Below are 14,745 nucleotides of genomic sequence, written 5' to 3' on the forward strand. Positions count from 1 at the left end.
GATCCTGTCTCAGGGAAATATGCCCCAGAGATAAAAGGACATGTGATATTCTCTGGCCTCTGCCACACCACACCACGCACATACAAAAACACAAAAACGTGCCGGGCTTGGTGGCGCATGCCTTTAATCCCAGCACTCGGGAGGCAGAGGTAGGAGGATCACCATGAGTTCGAGGCCACCCTGAGACTCCATAGTGAATTTCAGGTCAGCCTGAGCCACAGTGAGACCCTACCTCAAAAACAAACAAACAAACAACAACAACAACAAAAAAAAAACCCATGCAGACTATTTACATTATTTAATTACTATCTCCTTTCTATCTTCTCTGCAGGGAGACCTGGTCATGGAGAAGACAAGTGGGTATTTAACTGATTAACACGTGAATATGGATCAAATGTGCCTCCAGGCTACCTAAAACCAAACCATAATATGAAGTTTCACTAATAGCAAAATAGACTCAACATGGAGAAGGACTGTGTCAATGTTTTCAAGCTACTTAGTGCTCTTCAATCTTCAGAGCCATACTGAAGGCAGGCCGGTAGGAAGGGAGTTGGCCAATCAGGATGGCTGCAGGAGCGGGCGGTTCCCCTCCTTCCATATCTCCTTGCCCGCTGGCTCCTTCCCCTGGTGATAGAAACATCTTGAGATGACTGCCAGATTCCAGGCTTGTTACTAAGTCCACTTCTTCTTCTTCTTTTTTTTTTTTTTTTTGCTGCTAAATCAGGTGCTGTTAACCTTTTCCTTGTCGAGACTCTCAAAACTGCACCCTTGATGTCAATGGTCACCACTGCTAAAGTTCTTCCACTGCTTGCTTGTCCTGGGTCTCCATCAAATGATCTTTGTCTTTAAAGTGTCCTCTCAAGTAGCACCAGTACTACTGGACCTCTTCTGTCTAAAAATACAATCCATGGACGTCTCTAAGTGCCCTCCTGAAGTGCAGGGGCTTTTATATTTTTGCCCTGGGTCTCCTGAGCTCTAGATCCTTGTGTACACTTTACACTTGTCTGCTTGATGGTCTAGAACTCCTCAGAGCATTCGGCGTGAGCCTTGCTCAAGTCTGTTTCTCTTGGATTCCCTCACATACCCGGTTATATCAAACTTGGGTTTGATTCTGCCTTCGTGTTCCTAATACGCAACTCATCTCCAAGCCTCGCTGCTTCCCCTCCACAGTGTCTACAACCCATTCCACTTGCTCATTTCAGGGATGCATGCATCATACGACCGTCTCAGATTACTTTGAATAGTAAGAGCCTGTTCAACTAGTTTTGCCTTAATTTCAGGCTTTGGCTGATCAGTCTCCCTAACGTATACAGAAATGCAGTAACACTTCCGATTCCTGGCAGGTGAAATTCCGTAAGTCCTGCCTGTTGCTGATAGGCTAAGTTCAGCTTCTTTGTGTAGTCCCCATGGGTGAGCTCCCACCCACTTGACGAGACCTCTGTGGGGCACTTCCTCGCTCACCTCCTTCTCCAGACCCCGCCCCCAGTGTTCCAATCATGGACAGTGATGCACTTAACAAAAACTTAACATTCCAACGAAGGTTATGGTGATTTCAAAACAGCCCAGCCTCAGCTGTGCTGAGAAAAAACGGCTCAGCTAGAGGGTATGGGTTGAAGCAAGAATGTAAACACAGACAAAATGCCACTTCACTACACAACACTCTTTTACACTTCCAGCTTGTGTTCACATTTTGAACCCTCTTGTTAGGGGAAAAAAAAAAAAATCTAAATATGACAAACAAAAAGTCCAAACACCCTAATGACTATGGACCCAGTCCTTGACTTAAGATGCAGAGAACCATGCTTTCACAGGAAGGAATCACAGCTGACATGAGTTTGCTTCTTACTGTACTTTTATCATGCGAGCACCAGGTCATTCTTCGCCCATGCAATCCTATCTGCAGCCTCGCTCTCAGCTCAGGGGCCGCTCATTCTCCTCACACCCGCAGCCCTGGAACTCTGGCCCTGCTGTGAGCGGCGCAGGGCGGTCCCTTCGACTGTCTCCTAGGTAAACACCGCTTAGCTCAGCCGTCGTCGATCATGCGCTTCTGGGAACTAGGCACATGGTGCTCCATGAGTGGCATGCAATCTAGTATGCAGCCAGTTGAAGGAATCCGTGAATGGAAAAATGAATAGCTACTATTACAATTTCTCTCCCTAGCCATTTTCAGTTTTACCAAAGCCCAGCTCTAGACCTCTAAGACACTCTCTGTCTTACCAAGAAGCATATCAAAGCAAGCAAGCAGCAAGCAAGAGACAAATTTCATTTTCTTAGTGCAAGCTTGGCTGATGTCATTAAGTGTTCCAGAAACACTGTAACACTTGGGGGAGGGGGCAGGGTATATTTTACATGCTTACAAGATGACATTTACATGTTACTTTGACTCTTATTTTCATCTTTCTTCCTCGTGGTACTTTTGGAATGATGATTGGGAAGATCATCTAATGTTAAGTGAGCGCTGAACAGACACAAGCAGGTTCCCGGGAGAAACTGTGGGTTCCTGTGAATGAAGCCCTCTGCAGGCTGCCAGGCGGGTGCAGCATGACGCTCAGTCTCCTAAGGCCCTGGTGCGCACCTCAGCTGACAGTGTTTCGTGGTGACTGCAGGAAGTGTGGCCCAAGTGGCAGCACTTCAGACCATGACACGTAACACTGAGAATACACTGACAGTTCAGGTACATACAACAGTGATAGAGGGGACGTCTAACTTGTAGGGACTAAGGGGGAATTAGTCAAGCGGGACCTGGTCCACATGGAGAACCACTTACCCAGGATTTGTTGGCTCCTTCATTCTGATCCAAGGCACCAGGAAGTGAACAATATTTTATATAAACATGGAGTTCTCACACAAAAATCAAACAATAACATTGCATTCTCAAAGGAATTAAGGTACGTGCATCTAAGGATTAACTTCAGAAAATGTTTACTATAGAGACATTCATCCGTATCACTGTGTCAGTGCAATTTTAAAGAATCTGTACCTCAACTTTGAAATACAGAAGTATTTGATTAGTATTTATAAGATCAAATATATGACATTACTAAAATTTAAAGGTCTAGCTTCAGGGAGCCTGAAAGGAAGAAAACCCCAGGAGCACAATTCATTAAAGAATTGGGTTCTGAGTAATTAGTAATTTTCAACAGATTAAAATCTATGTGAAAAATATTAATTGTGTAAGAGCTGTAATTTTTTTCTATTTACCATGGGAATTGTGTATAAATGCTTTATTCTTTTTCTTTCTTTCTGTTCTATTTTCTTTCTTTCTTTCTTCCTTCCTTCCCTCCTTCCCTCCTCCTTCCCTCCTCCTCCTCCTCCTCCTCCTTCCTCCTTCCTTCCTTCCTTCCTTCCTTCCTTCCTTCCTTCCTTCCTTTCCTTCTTTCTTTTGTTCAGTCTTTCCAAGGTAGAGTTTCACTCTAGGCCAGGCTGACGTGGAACTCACTCTATAGTTCCAGGCTGGCCTTGAACTCACTGCAATCCTCCCACTTCTACCTCCCAAGCGCTGGGACTAAAGACATGTACCACCCTGCCCAGAGCTTGGTTCTTTTTAAAACCCAGGGGCTGTCTTATAAATGACCCTAGACATTAAGTATTTGAGAAGTCAAAATAATGAATACATGTGTACCAACAATTTTGATTTCACATTTTTGAGAAGAAAAATAATAAAATTCAATGCTAATACTGCAATATCTTGGAAGAATTTCAGAGGAATGTGCCATCCCCAAGAGGGGCCCCCTCATCCCCGCACCACCTTTTGCCTGCCATGCCCATGCACAACATTCAGGCTTACCTGAGACAGCGACTGTCGGAGCCGGGCCATCTGTGTGCTGTGGCCTGTGTTGTGATCCTGCTCAGAAACCATCTGCTTCAGCTTTTCTTTCTCTATAGCTATGCTATTAAACGCAGACTTCAAAAGAGAATGCACTGAGTGGGGAGACACGTGAGAAACAAACATTAAATTAATGTAGACAGAATATGCAAAATTATGACTTCTGTGGACATTAACTCTTACATAGACACTTTTCAGAAAGGCTATGTTATAGTCTAATTAAAACTCAGCCTCAGAATGCAATCTGTCAAAATATCTACAGCCGAAACAAATATGGCAATTATAATTAACTAGGGTAAAAATCTTTGTATTTCATTCCAGATGAGCCAACAAAAACTAGGAAGCTGCAAACAAAACATCTATATCAATTCTAAACATCAATAATTAGAAAATAATTTATAGTCCCTGGAAGGACAAGGAAGCATGTTTTACTTATCAAATTTGATGACATTATTTTGAACCATTCTGTGTAACATGTCACGTGACTCAAATTATTACAAAGTTATTTCCACAGAATGTCTATCTCAAAAAGAGCATTTTATGAGCTCTGTCAACATAAAACAGGCAGCTGATCTAGATCTGGACTGGCTCCCTTGAAGGCAGGGAATGATTTGGCTTTTAAGAAAAGCATTAACATTTCCTTCTCAGCCAGGAATGTCTATGTCAACACTGCTGTGATATGAAAACAACAAACAAGTGATGCCTTTCCCATTTCCTACACATTCAACACCTTACGTTGGTAAAAATCCGAGGCAATGCTTCATTCTGTACTACAGAAGGTTGAATTTACAATTCTGATTTTAAAATAGCATAGCTTCTCTAATATGTGAAGTCTTCTAAAACTGACATTTCCTTATTTGAAAAAGGTTATTTTAAAAAGTGTTAAACTGCAGTACTTTTGAGTGGCCCTACAAGATGGTTCAGCGGGTGACATACTTGCCAGACACGCATGAAGACCTGAGTTTAGATCCTCAGAACCCACGTAAGAGCTAGGCATGGTGGCATGTGTCTTTTACTCCTGAGCTGGGGAGGCAGAGTCAGGGGACCCTTGAGCCTACTGGCCAGCTAGTCTAGACAAGTGGGTACACACCAGGTCCAGTGAGAGACCCCCATCTCAAAAAAGAAAACTATGGAGAGTGGCTGAGGAAGATACCTGATATCCACCTCTGGCCTCCATATGTATACACACACACACACACACACACACACACACACACACACCACACACAAACATGCATACACACATGCATACCCATGCAAGAAACAAACAAACAAACAAACCCAACAAAACCAGCAACCTGAATTAAATGGGGGAAAAGGTAGGACTCCAAGAAACAGATAATCTAAGAGAGAATTATGATGGATAACACTTTTTCTTTTGCTGGGATCAAACTGAGACGCCCTGTGCATGCTCGCTGCTATCCCCCAGGAAGTAAAAGTTACTATCTGTGAATTCCTGAACAAAAGTGTCTTGGTCGAGTTGGGTAACACAATTAACATCCTGTTTAAAAGCACAGTGAAAATGCGTTTACGAAGAGCAAGGACAGAGTTGGCTTTATAGAGTCTCAAGTAACAAATATATATAGTTTTTAAAAAGGGCAGGGCTGGAGAGATGGCTCAGTTTGTTTGCACTGGCAAGAGGCTGTAGCCGTCCAAACTCACTCCCTAACTTAAGTCACGCGCTAACTTAAGTCAAAAGACAAATATCATCTTCTGGAAGTCAAATACCATTCAACAAGCAGGGGTCTAAGAGCCCACCTGCACCCTACAATCCTGCTTACAAGTTACACTGTGCAGTCTGTAGCTCATAGCACTTTTACCTACATTTACTGAAATTTTAATAGAAAAGAAACTCAAGGGTGTGGTCGATGTCCCATCTCGGCACATCTGAACTGGCCTGTGCCGCCTCCAGGCCAGCTCTGCCAGCGGCTTTGGAGAGGACTAGTTACTTCCATCTCTGTTCTCTTGGAGCCATAAGCTGTCATGGACAGGAGGACAGCCTTTCAGCTGTGCAGCCAAGGCACACAAGGGAAGCCACCTGGGTTCTCTCAGCAAAGTCTAAGTCCAATTCCATCAAGTGAGCCTAGTCAGTGACACGGGACAGAAAAGTGTAGCTTAGCTGAGAGCTGCCTCCATTTTTGACATACCAATTATAAGTGCCATATTAACTACTGCTTATCACAGGAAAAGAGTCCCAGGAGTGGTAGCACATGCCTTTAATCCCAGCACTTGGGAGGCAGAGGTGAAAGGATCATGATGAGTTCAAGGCCAGCCTGGGACTACAGAATGAGTTCCAGGTCAGCCTGTGCTAGAGTGACACCCTACTTTGAAAAAAACATTAAACAAAGAAATGGGAAAGATTCAGAGAGCATATGTTTTTTTCTTATTAAGATTAACTAATAAGTGTGTCTCATAACTAAAAGGCACTAAAAAAAGATGATGAGGGGCTGTATCTTGCTGGGCTGCCTTTGAAACCCTTTTTTGTCTTCCTCTGTCTTCCCCAGTGACATCTTATTCAGTCAGCTCCTGACGTGTATTCTCCCAGCAGGCAGATACCTAAGCTGGCTGCATTTTGTGTACAGAAACCCACCCTGCACATAATACGATTTCATCTCTCTTTCATTATCACCGAGACAAAGATGAAAGAATCAGTCTTTTGTCCAAGCTCTCTCTCACTGAAGACAACACCTTGTTTTAATACGGGATTTTACCTTTCTGTGCAATGAGACAAAATTCTTCTTGCAGCTTTGTATAATCTGTTGAACTTTCCAGAGGGTCCGTGAGGTGACTAGGTGGAGTCTGAAACTCAATGTCGGCACACAGGTTGGGGTTGGAGGAGTGCAGGCGGACCGGTGACATGGTGGCACTGAAAGGAACCTGAAAGGAAGAGATGCAAATCATTCCAAGTTGCCATGCCTGTCTGTCTTCTCCGACACAGAAAAGACCCTAATATTCTTTAAAATAAGACTCCTCCCAGACAGCACACTCGGAGATGCCCAGTTCCCATTTCTTTTCAGGCAGATGGGCTCGGAAGGAGTTTGATTGCTTGTTTCCCATAGTTCAGTTAGGATTTCCAAGACCCACTGGGTTTTAATTGTTGAAAGAATGATGACTACAGAATGACAGGAAGAAAGATCTTCTTTTGGACAAACCTCAACTCTGAATGCTCACTCATCACTACCAGTTAACTGGCAGGAAACTCCAGTCTGAACTGTGATGTAGCCGAACTTCTCTGACATAGTGCAGTTTATGTTTACTTCTCTCTGGGCCTGAAGCAGGATCTTAAAATGTAGAAAATACATATAAAGATACACTTGCAAGAAGGGGTTCACTTGTAGGGGCATGGCTGAGAGGGGACAAAAGAAAGTCATGAGTGAGGAATATGATCAGAATATATTATGGGGGCTAGAAAGATGGCTTAGCAATTAAGGCATTTGCCTGCACAGCCAAAGGACCCAGGTTCCATTCCCCAGGACCTACATAAGCCAGATGCACAAGGGGGGCTCATGCATCTGGAGTTCATTGGCAGTGGCTAAAGGCCCTGGTGCACCCATTCTCTCTCTCAGAAATAAATAAATAAATAAATAAATAAATAAATAAATAAATAAAATATATTATGTATATATATGAAAATTATTCATAAGAAGTTATAAAAACTAAATTCACCATCTGTGAAAAAAATATTCTCTTGAACCACAGCCATTAGAAGAAAACAAAAATCAAGTTTAACAGTTAATACAACAATGACTTACAAATTCAGTTGTTTCTGAAATTGGTTTGTTAGAAAATATATTAGGTGGGCTGGAGAGATGGCTTAGTGGTTAAGCGGTTGCCTGTGAAGCCTAAGGACCCCAGTTCGAGGCTCAATTCCCCAGGACCCATGTTAGCCAGATGCACAAGGGGGCGCACACATCTGGAGTTCGTTTGCAGTGGCTGGAGGCCCTGGCGCTCCCATTCTCTCACTCTATCTGCCTCTTTCTCTCTCTGTCTGTTGCTCTCAGATAAATAAATAAAAGTAAATAAAAATTAAAAAAAAAAGAAAATATATTAGGAATCAGAATCGGTCCATGTAAATCACTGTAATGAACTTTTGTGCGTTACAGTCTAGAGTATCAGAACGAGTCGTGTCTCTATGTCTCTGGATGAAGAACAGGTAGAAGAGCTTGACCTAACTAAAAAGTCTGGCCAAAGGGACAGCTGAGAGTAGACTGAGGACCTTCCTTATGTAGATCTGCCCTGCCATGGAGTAATTTATCACTACCGAGATCCACGTCCTACTGGGGATGGATGAGAACATGAAGTTTCCTTCCAAGTCCAGCTAAGCGAAGCAGGACACCATGTTCTCTGAGGCATTTGTTGTATGGAGGTAGCACAATCACCATCCTTCACCCTTGATGGGCACTCAGTGACACTGTACTGGGAAATTTCAATAGTTCATTTATCTTATCAGGCTCAAAACTTCTGCCTCTTCCAGATTTGAGGTAAACAGGTGGAAAATAAGTCATTTGAGAAAAGGGACTGCCTGGCTTTAACTATTTTTTTGGAGCCTTATTCAGGTTCCTTTTGTGACAACAATGACTCAGGTCCTTCAGAGATACCTAAGTAAGGAATATGATTCATGTGGAAAACTAAGTGAAGACAGACAAAGGAACTTTAACTGTGGCACTGCCAAATCTACAAAAAGCAGTCAGTCCATATTCCTAGAGACTAGAGGATCTGTGGCAGGATTCAGAGATGAGAGGCCACAGGGAGAGACTATGAGTTACAGACAAGGCAGAACAGGGGGTTCTGCTTTACAAAGGGTGCTCTCGTGGTTGGGGAGATGGCTTAGTGGCTAAGGCACTTGCTTACGAAGCCTAAAGACCCATGTTTGACTCTCCAGATCCCACTTAAGCCAGATGCACAAAGTAAGCCAAGCGCAATGTTGCACATGCCGACTAGGTGGCAAGTTTGATTACAGTGGCTGAGGCCCTGGCACACCAATTCTTTCTCTCTCTCTTTCTCTCTCGCTGTCTCTAAAATGAAAGTTTTAAATAAATTTTTAAAATGTGGCTTTCTTATACAAGAAACTAGAAGAACATTAAGAAAAATGAATGTGGGTGTTAGGTATTGTAATTATTGAGGATCATATCAAAGGATCTTGTGTGCACTCAGGGGCCCTTGATATTTCAAGATGTGGCTGGCTTAGGAGTCTCTTCTGAGTGGATGAGGAGGGTTTCATGTTAGTCAGGGACACGTTACTAGAGGCCAATGTGCAGTGAAATCCCAGAGAGTCCAGGAAGAACTCATACTTGTCCCTAAAAGAATGGCTTTTCTATTCAGTGTTGGGATTAAATGCTAAGGACAAATATATAGTTCACAAAGTTATATTCTGAACATAACAGGGGCTTAAACTGGCTCCTAAAATAGGAAACACGGCTTTGTTTAAAGACTCACTGGGAAAGGGACTTAGAAAGCTCTATTAAACCTGCAGTCTGGGGCTGGGGAGATGGCTCAGCAGTTAAAAGCACTTATCTGCAAAGCTTGCCAGCCCAGGTTTAAGTCCCTAAGTGCTCTCTGTAAAGCCAGATGCACAAAGTGGCACATGTATATAGAGTTTGTTTGCAGTGGCAAGAAGCCCTGGTGTATCCATGCTCTCCCTCATTCGCTTCCTCCTTGAAAATAAAGATATAACAAAAAAATTTAACTGCAGTCAGACCTAGGAAGGCAAAAATGACTTATACTTCTGAGAAGAAAAAATGTGATATCTTTTTTTTTGTTGTTGTTAAAAGAAGTATATTAAATGGGTCCTTTTAGTTAAGTATTCATGAGGTATAGAATATGTATTAACTAACAATATCTCTTCAACATGGAGATTTAATAACTCAGTTATTTCTAGATCAGCCTGGGCTAGAGTAAGACCCTACCTTGGAAAAGAAAAAAAAAAAAAGATTAAATAACTCGGTTATTTTACTCATCAATTTAAGTTGTAGTTGGCTTCTCCACAGTAATAATGGCTGGAGTGGGGACTGCCAACAACTCTGTTTATATTAGAGAATCTTTAGTGCTGGATTAGGACTTTCCGCTCCACTTAGGAAAGAAACTCAAGGTTTCATAGAAGTCCTGTGATTAGGAGAAACCTGATCTTGAACATTCTGGTACCAGTAACTGCAGTGTGGAATGGGGTATTAGGAGATGCTCTTAATACCTGTCTAAGAAGAAGTCAAAAGAGAAGTGACTTCTGAGTAGAACGGCTGGCCCTATCATGTGGTAATGGGAAGAAAGCACACTGGTAGGTCCAAGATAGACGTAACCTTCAGGACTTCTTGAGCCAGGATGAAAAGTCCCCTGTTCACATTCTGTCTTATGTGTCCAGGGATACATGTGGGGGTACTGATTGCTTGGGGAGCCCTAGTGTTCTTCCATGAGGAGACACAAGTGTTTTTCTGTTTCCAGGCCACAGGTGGATCCATAGACTCTGGCTGATGATGAAGGTTGGCCATCTGAATGCCTGTGTTAAAGGACTCAACAAGAATAAACTTCAGCAACACCTTCTCAGGGACACTTTTCTTTGGTGCAATGGTATTTATCCAGGTACCTGAACTGTGAGAAAAATAAGTAACTAGGAATCATATAGGAAGGTTCAAGGCAAAAGGCATCTAGCAGGATAGGACGGGCTCGAAATGTCTGGAGTGACTTCAGTATTGAAGGTCTAGAAAGTAAGGGGAACTGCTGCACTAAAACAAATAGGGAGGCTGAGTCAGGCTACTGGGCTTGGGGGTGAGAGCTGAGGGGTCAGCTGTGGGTCCTGCTCAAGGCTGCTTCACTATGGAGTCAAAGGTACAGGTACCGGAGAAGGCATAGAGCAGCCATGACCCGGCCCCAGTCATTCCTGAAATGTTATTAAATGCTGCCAGTAGCTTTCCTCATTAGGCCCATCTAAGTCCTTTTTAAAAAATAACTTGTGTGGTCATAGCTACAGTGAGACGTGGGCATTATTAATATTTTCTTTTTTGAAAAGCTTTTTACTCTTCTATCCTAAATTAAAAAAATAAAAGCCTACTCTATTCAAATAGGTGCTAATCCTTATTTTATTATAGTCACTGTATCCATCTGCACTTTGAAAAATGAACACAAAAGAAACACAATCACTCCCTGCATGTCATCAGGCATGCATTACTTGAGGAAGCATTAGCATTTTTGTAAATGACTGACCTTTCCTATGATATTGTTCTTCCTCTAATAAGCACTTGGATTCCTTAATGCTATAAAGAAAAAAAAAAAAACCCCTAAAGAATCATTTAAATGATTTTATAGGTATCTATTGCCAAAATGCTACCTCATCAGCACCATGAACTTTATGCATTTGTATTTGAATACATCCACCAGATACACATTCACTGTGAAAGCAATTTCAGTAATGAATTTGTTCAAATGTTTATAAAAATGTAAAATTAGGACATAGTTCCATACTTAAGCCCAGAAATTTCATTCCTCAATCTAGCTAAACAGTTACATATAAAGCAAGAGCTGCTTACTAATCATTAAAGTAAAAAACCAATACAACTCACACCAGAGTTTCCTCGCCCACAGTGCAACCCAAACCTTTCTGTGTTTTAAGCAATTCTGGTTTTGAAATATATCCTAATTTTAACAGACGTAAGACTGTTATTAAACAGAAAGTATACAATAGAAAGAAAACTAAATCCCTGATTTCCTATGAACTCAAGTCCGTATTTTGAAAATTTATTCATTTGCGTGTGTGCATTGGTGTGCCAGAATCTCTTGCCACTGAGAAACAAATGCCCACCCAACTTTACATGGGTTGTTAGGGAACTGAACCGAGGCTGGCTGGCTTTGCAAGCAAATACCTTTAACTGCTGAAACATTTCTCCAGCCTCCTGAATCTATATTTTAAGAAGTTCACAGGATTTTATGGTCAAGTGATTACTGTGATTTACTTATATCTGGGAAGGACTGCTGTGTTTTAATGTCCTGTTGCATAGTCCGTATGGGCATTCACTACTCTTGGCTGTACCTTACCCAGTATGACACCTCTTGACCATTCTATTGCAGGGGTAAAATACCCCTTGACATGAATTCAACACCATCAAACTCTGTGGCTTTTCCACACTTTCTGATTTCTATGTCACTACTCTTCCCAGCAAACCATTTCCCTAGCTAAGTGTGATTTAGGTGGCCTTGGAGAGATGAATCAAAATTCACCTATTGGTACTCTCTCATTTCTTTCTCACCTCCTTTTCAAAGAGTCACAATGTTATATATATAAAAAGCACAATGTATATCTGTAGTAACAATGACACTGTTTCAAAAAGAAACAGAAATAACTCAAGGTTCCAACAACAGTATGGCAAAATAAATAACAACAACAACAAAATAACTTTAAAAGTTCTCCCCTCACAGGGCTTCATGCTCAGTTTTTCAAGTTGAGTCAAAACTGAGTTTAAGCTGCTATTACCAAATGGCAGAGGAACTGGATTACATACCAGTTCAGTATGGCAAAAAAAAGAGAGGGAGAAAAAAAAGGGGGACCCCATGTTCAACTCCTGTCATGCAAAGACAGGTGAGAACGTGTGAAGCTACACCCGCTGAGTGGAGAGTGGGGGCGCCGTCACACAGAGCGGCACCCCCAGCACCACAGTCACTCCGGAAGAGTCCTCTTTCTTATCAAACGTCCCCTTGAGACTGAAGTGCACTCACTGTTGTGGCCACGGCTGCTGCTAGCCTCTGTCGGCGCCGGGTCGTGCTGAACTGGCCCTTCGCGGGTGGCCCTTCCTGACATTGAATGGGAGAAGAAAAGGGAATAAAAACAGCGGAATGGGGAAAGAGAGGAGGGGATGTGGGAGGATGAAGGATAATCATACAAGAGGGAGTGCTTTTAACTGGTGTCTGCTTTTTTTAAAAGAAATCTTAGCAATAAAAACAGCTCAATATGACATTCATGCTATGAGAAATGCTCACTCTTTCCATTTGCTGAATATAATCTTTACCCCAAAAGGAGATGGACAGCTAGCAATTAATGAATAGCCTGTGATTCTAAGGTGAAATCAATGTTCATACCACTTTTTCTCCATGTAATGTTACATTATATGAAGCCAAAAATGGTACTAAAACACACACACACACACACACACAGGCTTGGAGAACAGTGATTATATAATGAGTGAAGGCTACAGGTTATAATGAGAGCCTCCTGATGGCTAGGGATAATTTTGACATTCCTTACTAGGAGAAAAGGATAACAGGAAGGGCACTAGGATTCTTCAATTCCCCACTCAACCCCCTACTAAAAAGCCAGGGCCTCCACAAATGCCGAGTGTTGGGAGAAAGAGCGTTGGATCTTCAAGTTCAAGACCCTTCCAAGGAGGAAGCCAGTCTAGGATAAGGCCCTTGAGTCCTTGGTGTATAGGGATAATGCCTGTAAATACTACTGGGAAAAGCTGAAAGTGTAAATTGCACTTAGTGACATGTGCTAGGTATAAACCAGAGGGGTCTTAGAGGCTTCTTCTCATTTCTCCTTCTGGTGAATGAGATCAAGGCACAGTGACATTTCCTTCTTATCAGCCAACTGACCTCAATGTGACAGAGCCTGAGCCTTCAAGGTTGTAAACAATTATTCAAACCAAATGAATGTCCTTGAAATAACCTAACAGTGGTACAAATTAGGAAAACAGCATGACTACTTTCTTCTGTTTAGAATGACTAAAATGCATTTTTAATTCTTGCATTTCCTTAAATTTTTTAAATTGTTTTCTTATTTTCCTTCTATCTTCACAAATCTGCATATGACATATATATATTTATATGTGCCTAATCTATTTTCCACAGTAAGTTTTCTATGAAAATTTCCCGTCTATTTAGTGTAGGAAGAACTTATGTTTACACCTCAGGATAGGGTGAGGTGTGTGAGATGTGGGACAGCTACATGTGAATGACAGATCATTTTATCTGCTATCACGTACTTCCTACTACACCACCGCCCTCCAACATCTAAGGATGTCAAGCGTTATTCAGACTGTTAACACAGATCCAGCAGCTTTTTCTTCCATAGCTCTGTTGTGATTTGGATATAAAACGCCCTCCATGTGTTTGAGAACTTGGGTCTCCAGCTGTTGGGGCTGGTTTGGGAAGGTTGTGGGACCTTTAGGAGGAGGGGACCTGCTGGCGGAAGCAGATCAGGAGAGGCAGGCCTTGTGATCGGCTCACTGCTCGCCCTTTGCTTCACGGCTCTGCTATAAGCGCCCGCCACCATGTCTTCTCTGCCGTGAGGGACAGGAATCTCACAACTAGCTGGAAAAAGTCTTTGCTCCATCCTTAGGTCACTTCTGCTCAAGTGCCTGTACACAGCAACAAGAAAGGCACTGACAGAAGCACCTTTAAAAATCATTCCTTCCTTGCCCTCTCCCACCTCAGCAAAACACAACCAAACTGTTACTGCATCATGAAATTGAGAACTTTATTAAAGCCAGATCTGATGTTCAGAAGACCAGGATACCTGTTTTCTAAAAAGGTAATCTCCACAGACCCTTCTAGACAAATGTTGCAATGGAGTTGCACAGTAGATTTCTGAGGCCAACACCACAAGAGATCTAGCCCCGTGTGTACTGGTCTAGCACTTAGCTTTCATATTCAAATCAAGAGGATGCCAGAACTAACAATTAAGTCTCCAGTGGGACACAGTGGATCGGTACAACACATGGCTTCTTAAGGTCAGGTTTTGAAAAACGATCTATTTTAGACTTATTTCAAAATGGCAGCTGCTGCAGAATGCTAAGTGTGCATCAGTAACGGCAGCGATAACCACCTGCGCCGCCACACAGTGGCTTCCTTCACAAGTGGCTGATGGTCCACGAGACACAAACAACAGGGGATGAACCATGACCGGTCAAGACCCGAGAGCCGCTCACGTCAGCTCCAAC

General features: G+C 42.4%; 1 protein-coding gene across 8 annotated transcripts in view; it reads right to left on the reverse strand.

The window, feature by feature from the left end:
* Osbpl6 (oxysterol binding protein like 6) overlaps nucleotides 1-14,745 on the reverse strand; it is a 130,292-nt gene that overhangs the window by 38,768 nt on the left and 76,779 nt on the right. For 2 of the 8 annotated variants that reach the window (XM_045146990.1, XM_004660294.2), the window contains 4 exons: nucleotides 12,527-12,601; nucleotides 6,538-6,703; nucleotides 3,788-3,921; nucleotides 2,768-2,791 (listed from right to left, as the gene is read on the reverse strand). In XM_045146990.1, the coding sequence (XP_045002925.1) occupies nucleotides 2,768-2,791; nucleotides 3,788-3,921; nucleotides 6,538-6,703; nucleotides 12,527-12,601 (399 nt within the window). The remainder of the gene's footprint in view (nucleotides 1-2,767; nucleotides 2,792-3,787; nucleotides 3,922-6,537; nucleotides 6,704-12,526; nucleotides 12,602-14,745) is intronic. The other 6 variants (XM_045146991.1, XM_045146989.1, XM_004660296.3 and 3 more) reach the window with 3 other exon arrangements.

This window comes from Jaculus jaculus, chromosome 4 (genome assembly GCF_020740685.1).
Source record: "Jaculus jaculus isolate mJacJac1 chromosome 4, mJacJac1.mat.Y.cur, whole genome shotgun sequence".
Classification (NCBI taxonomy): Eukaryota; Metazoa; Chordata; class Mammalia; order Rodentia; family Dipodidae; genus Jaculus; species Jaculus jaculus.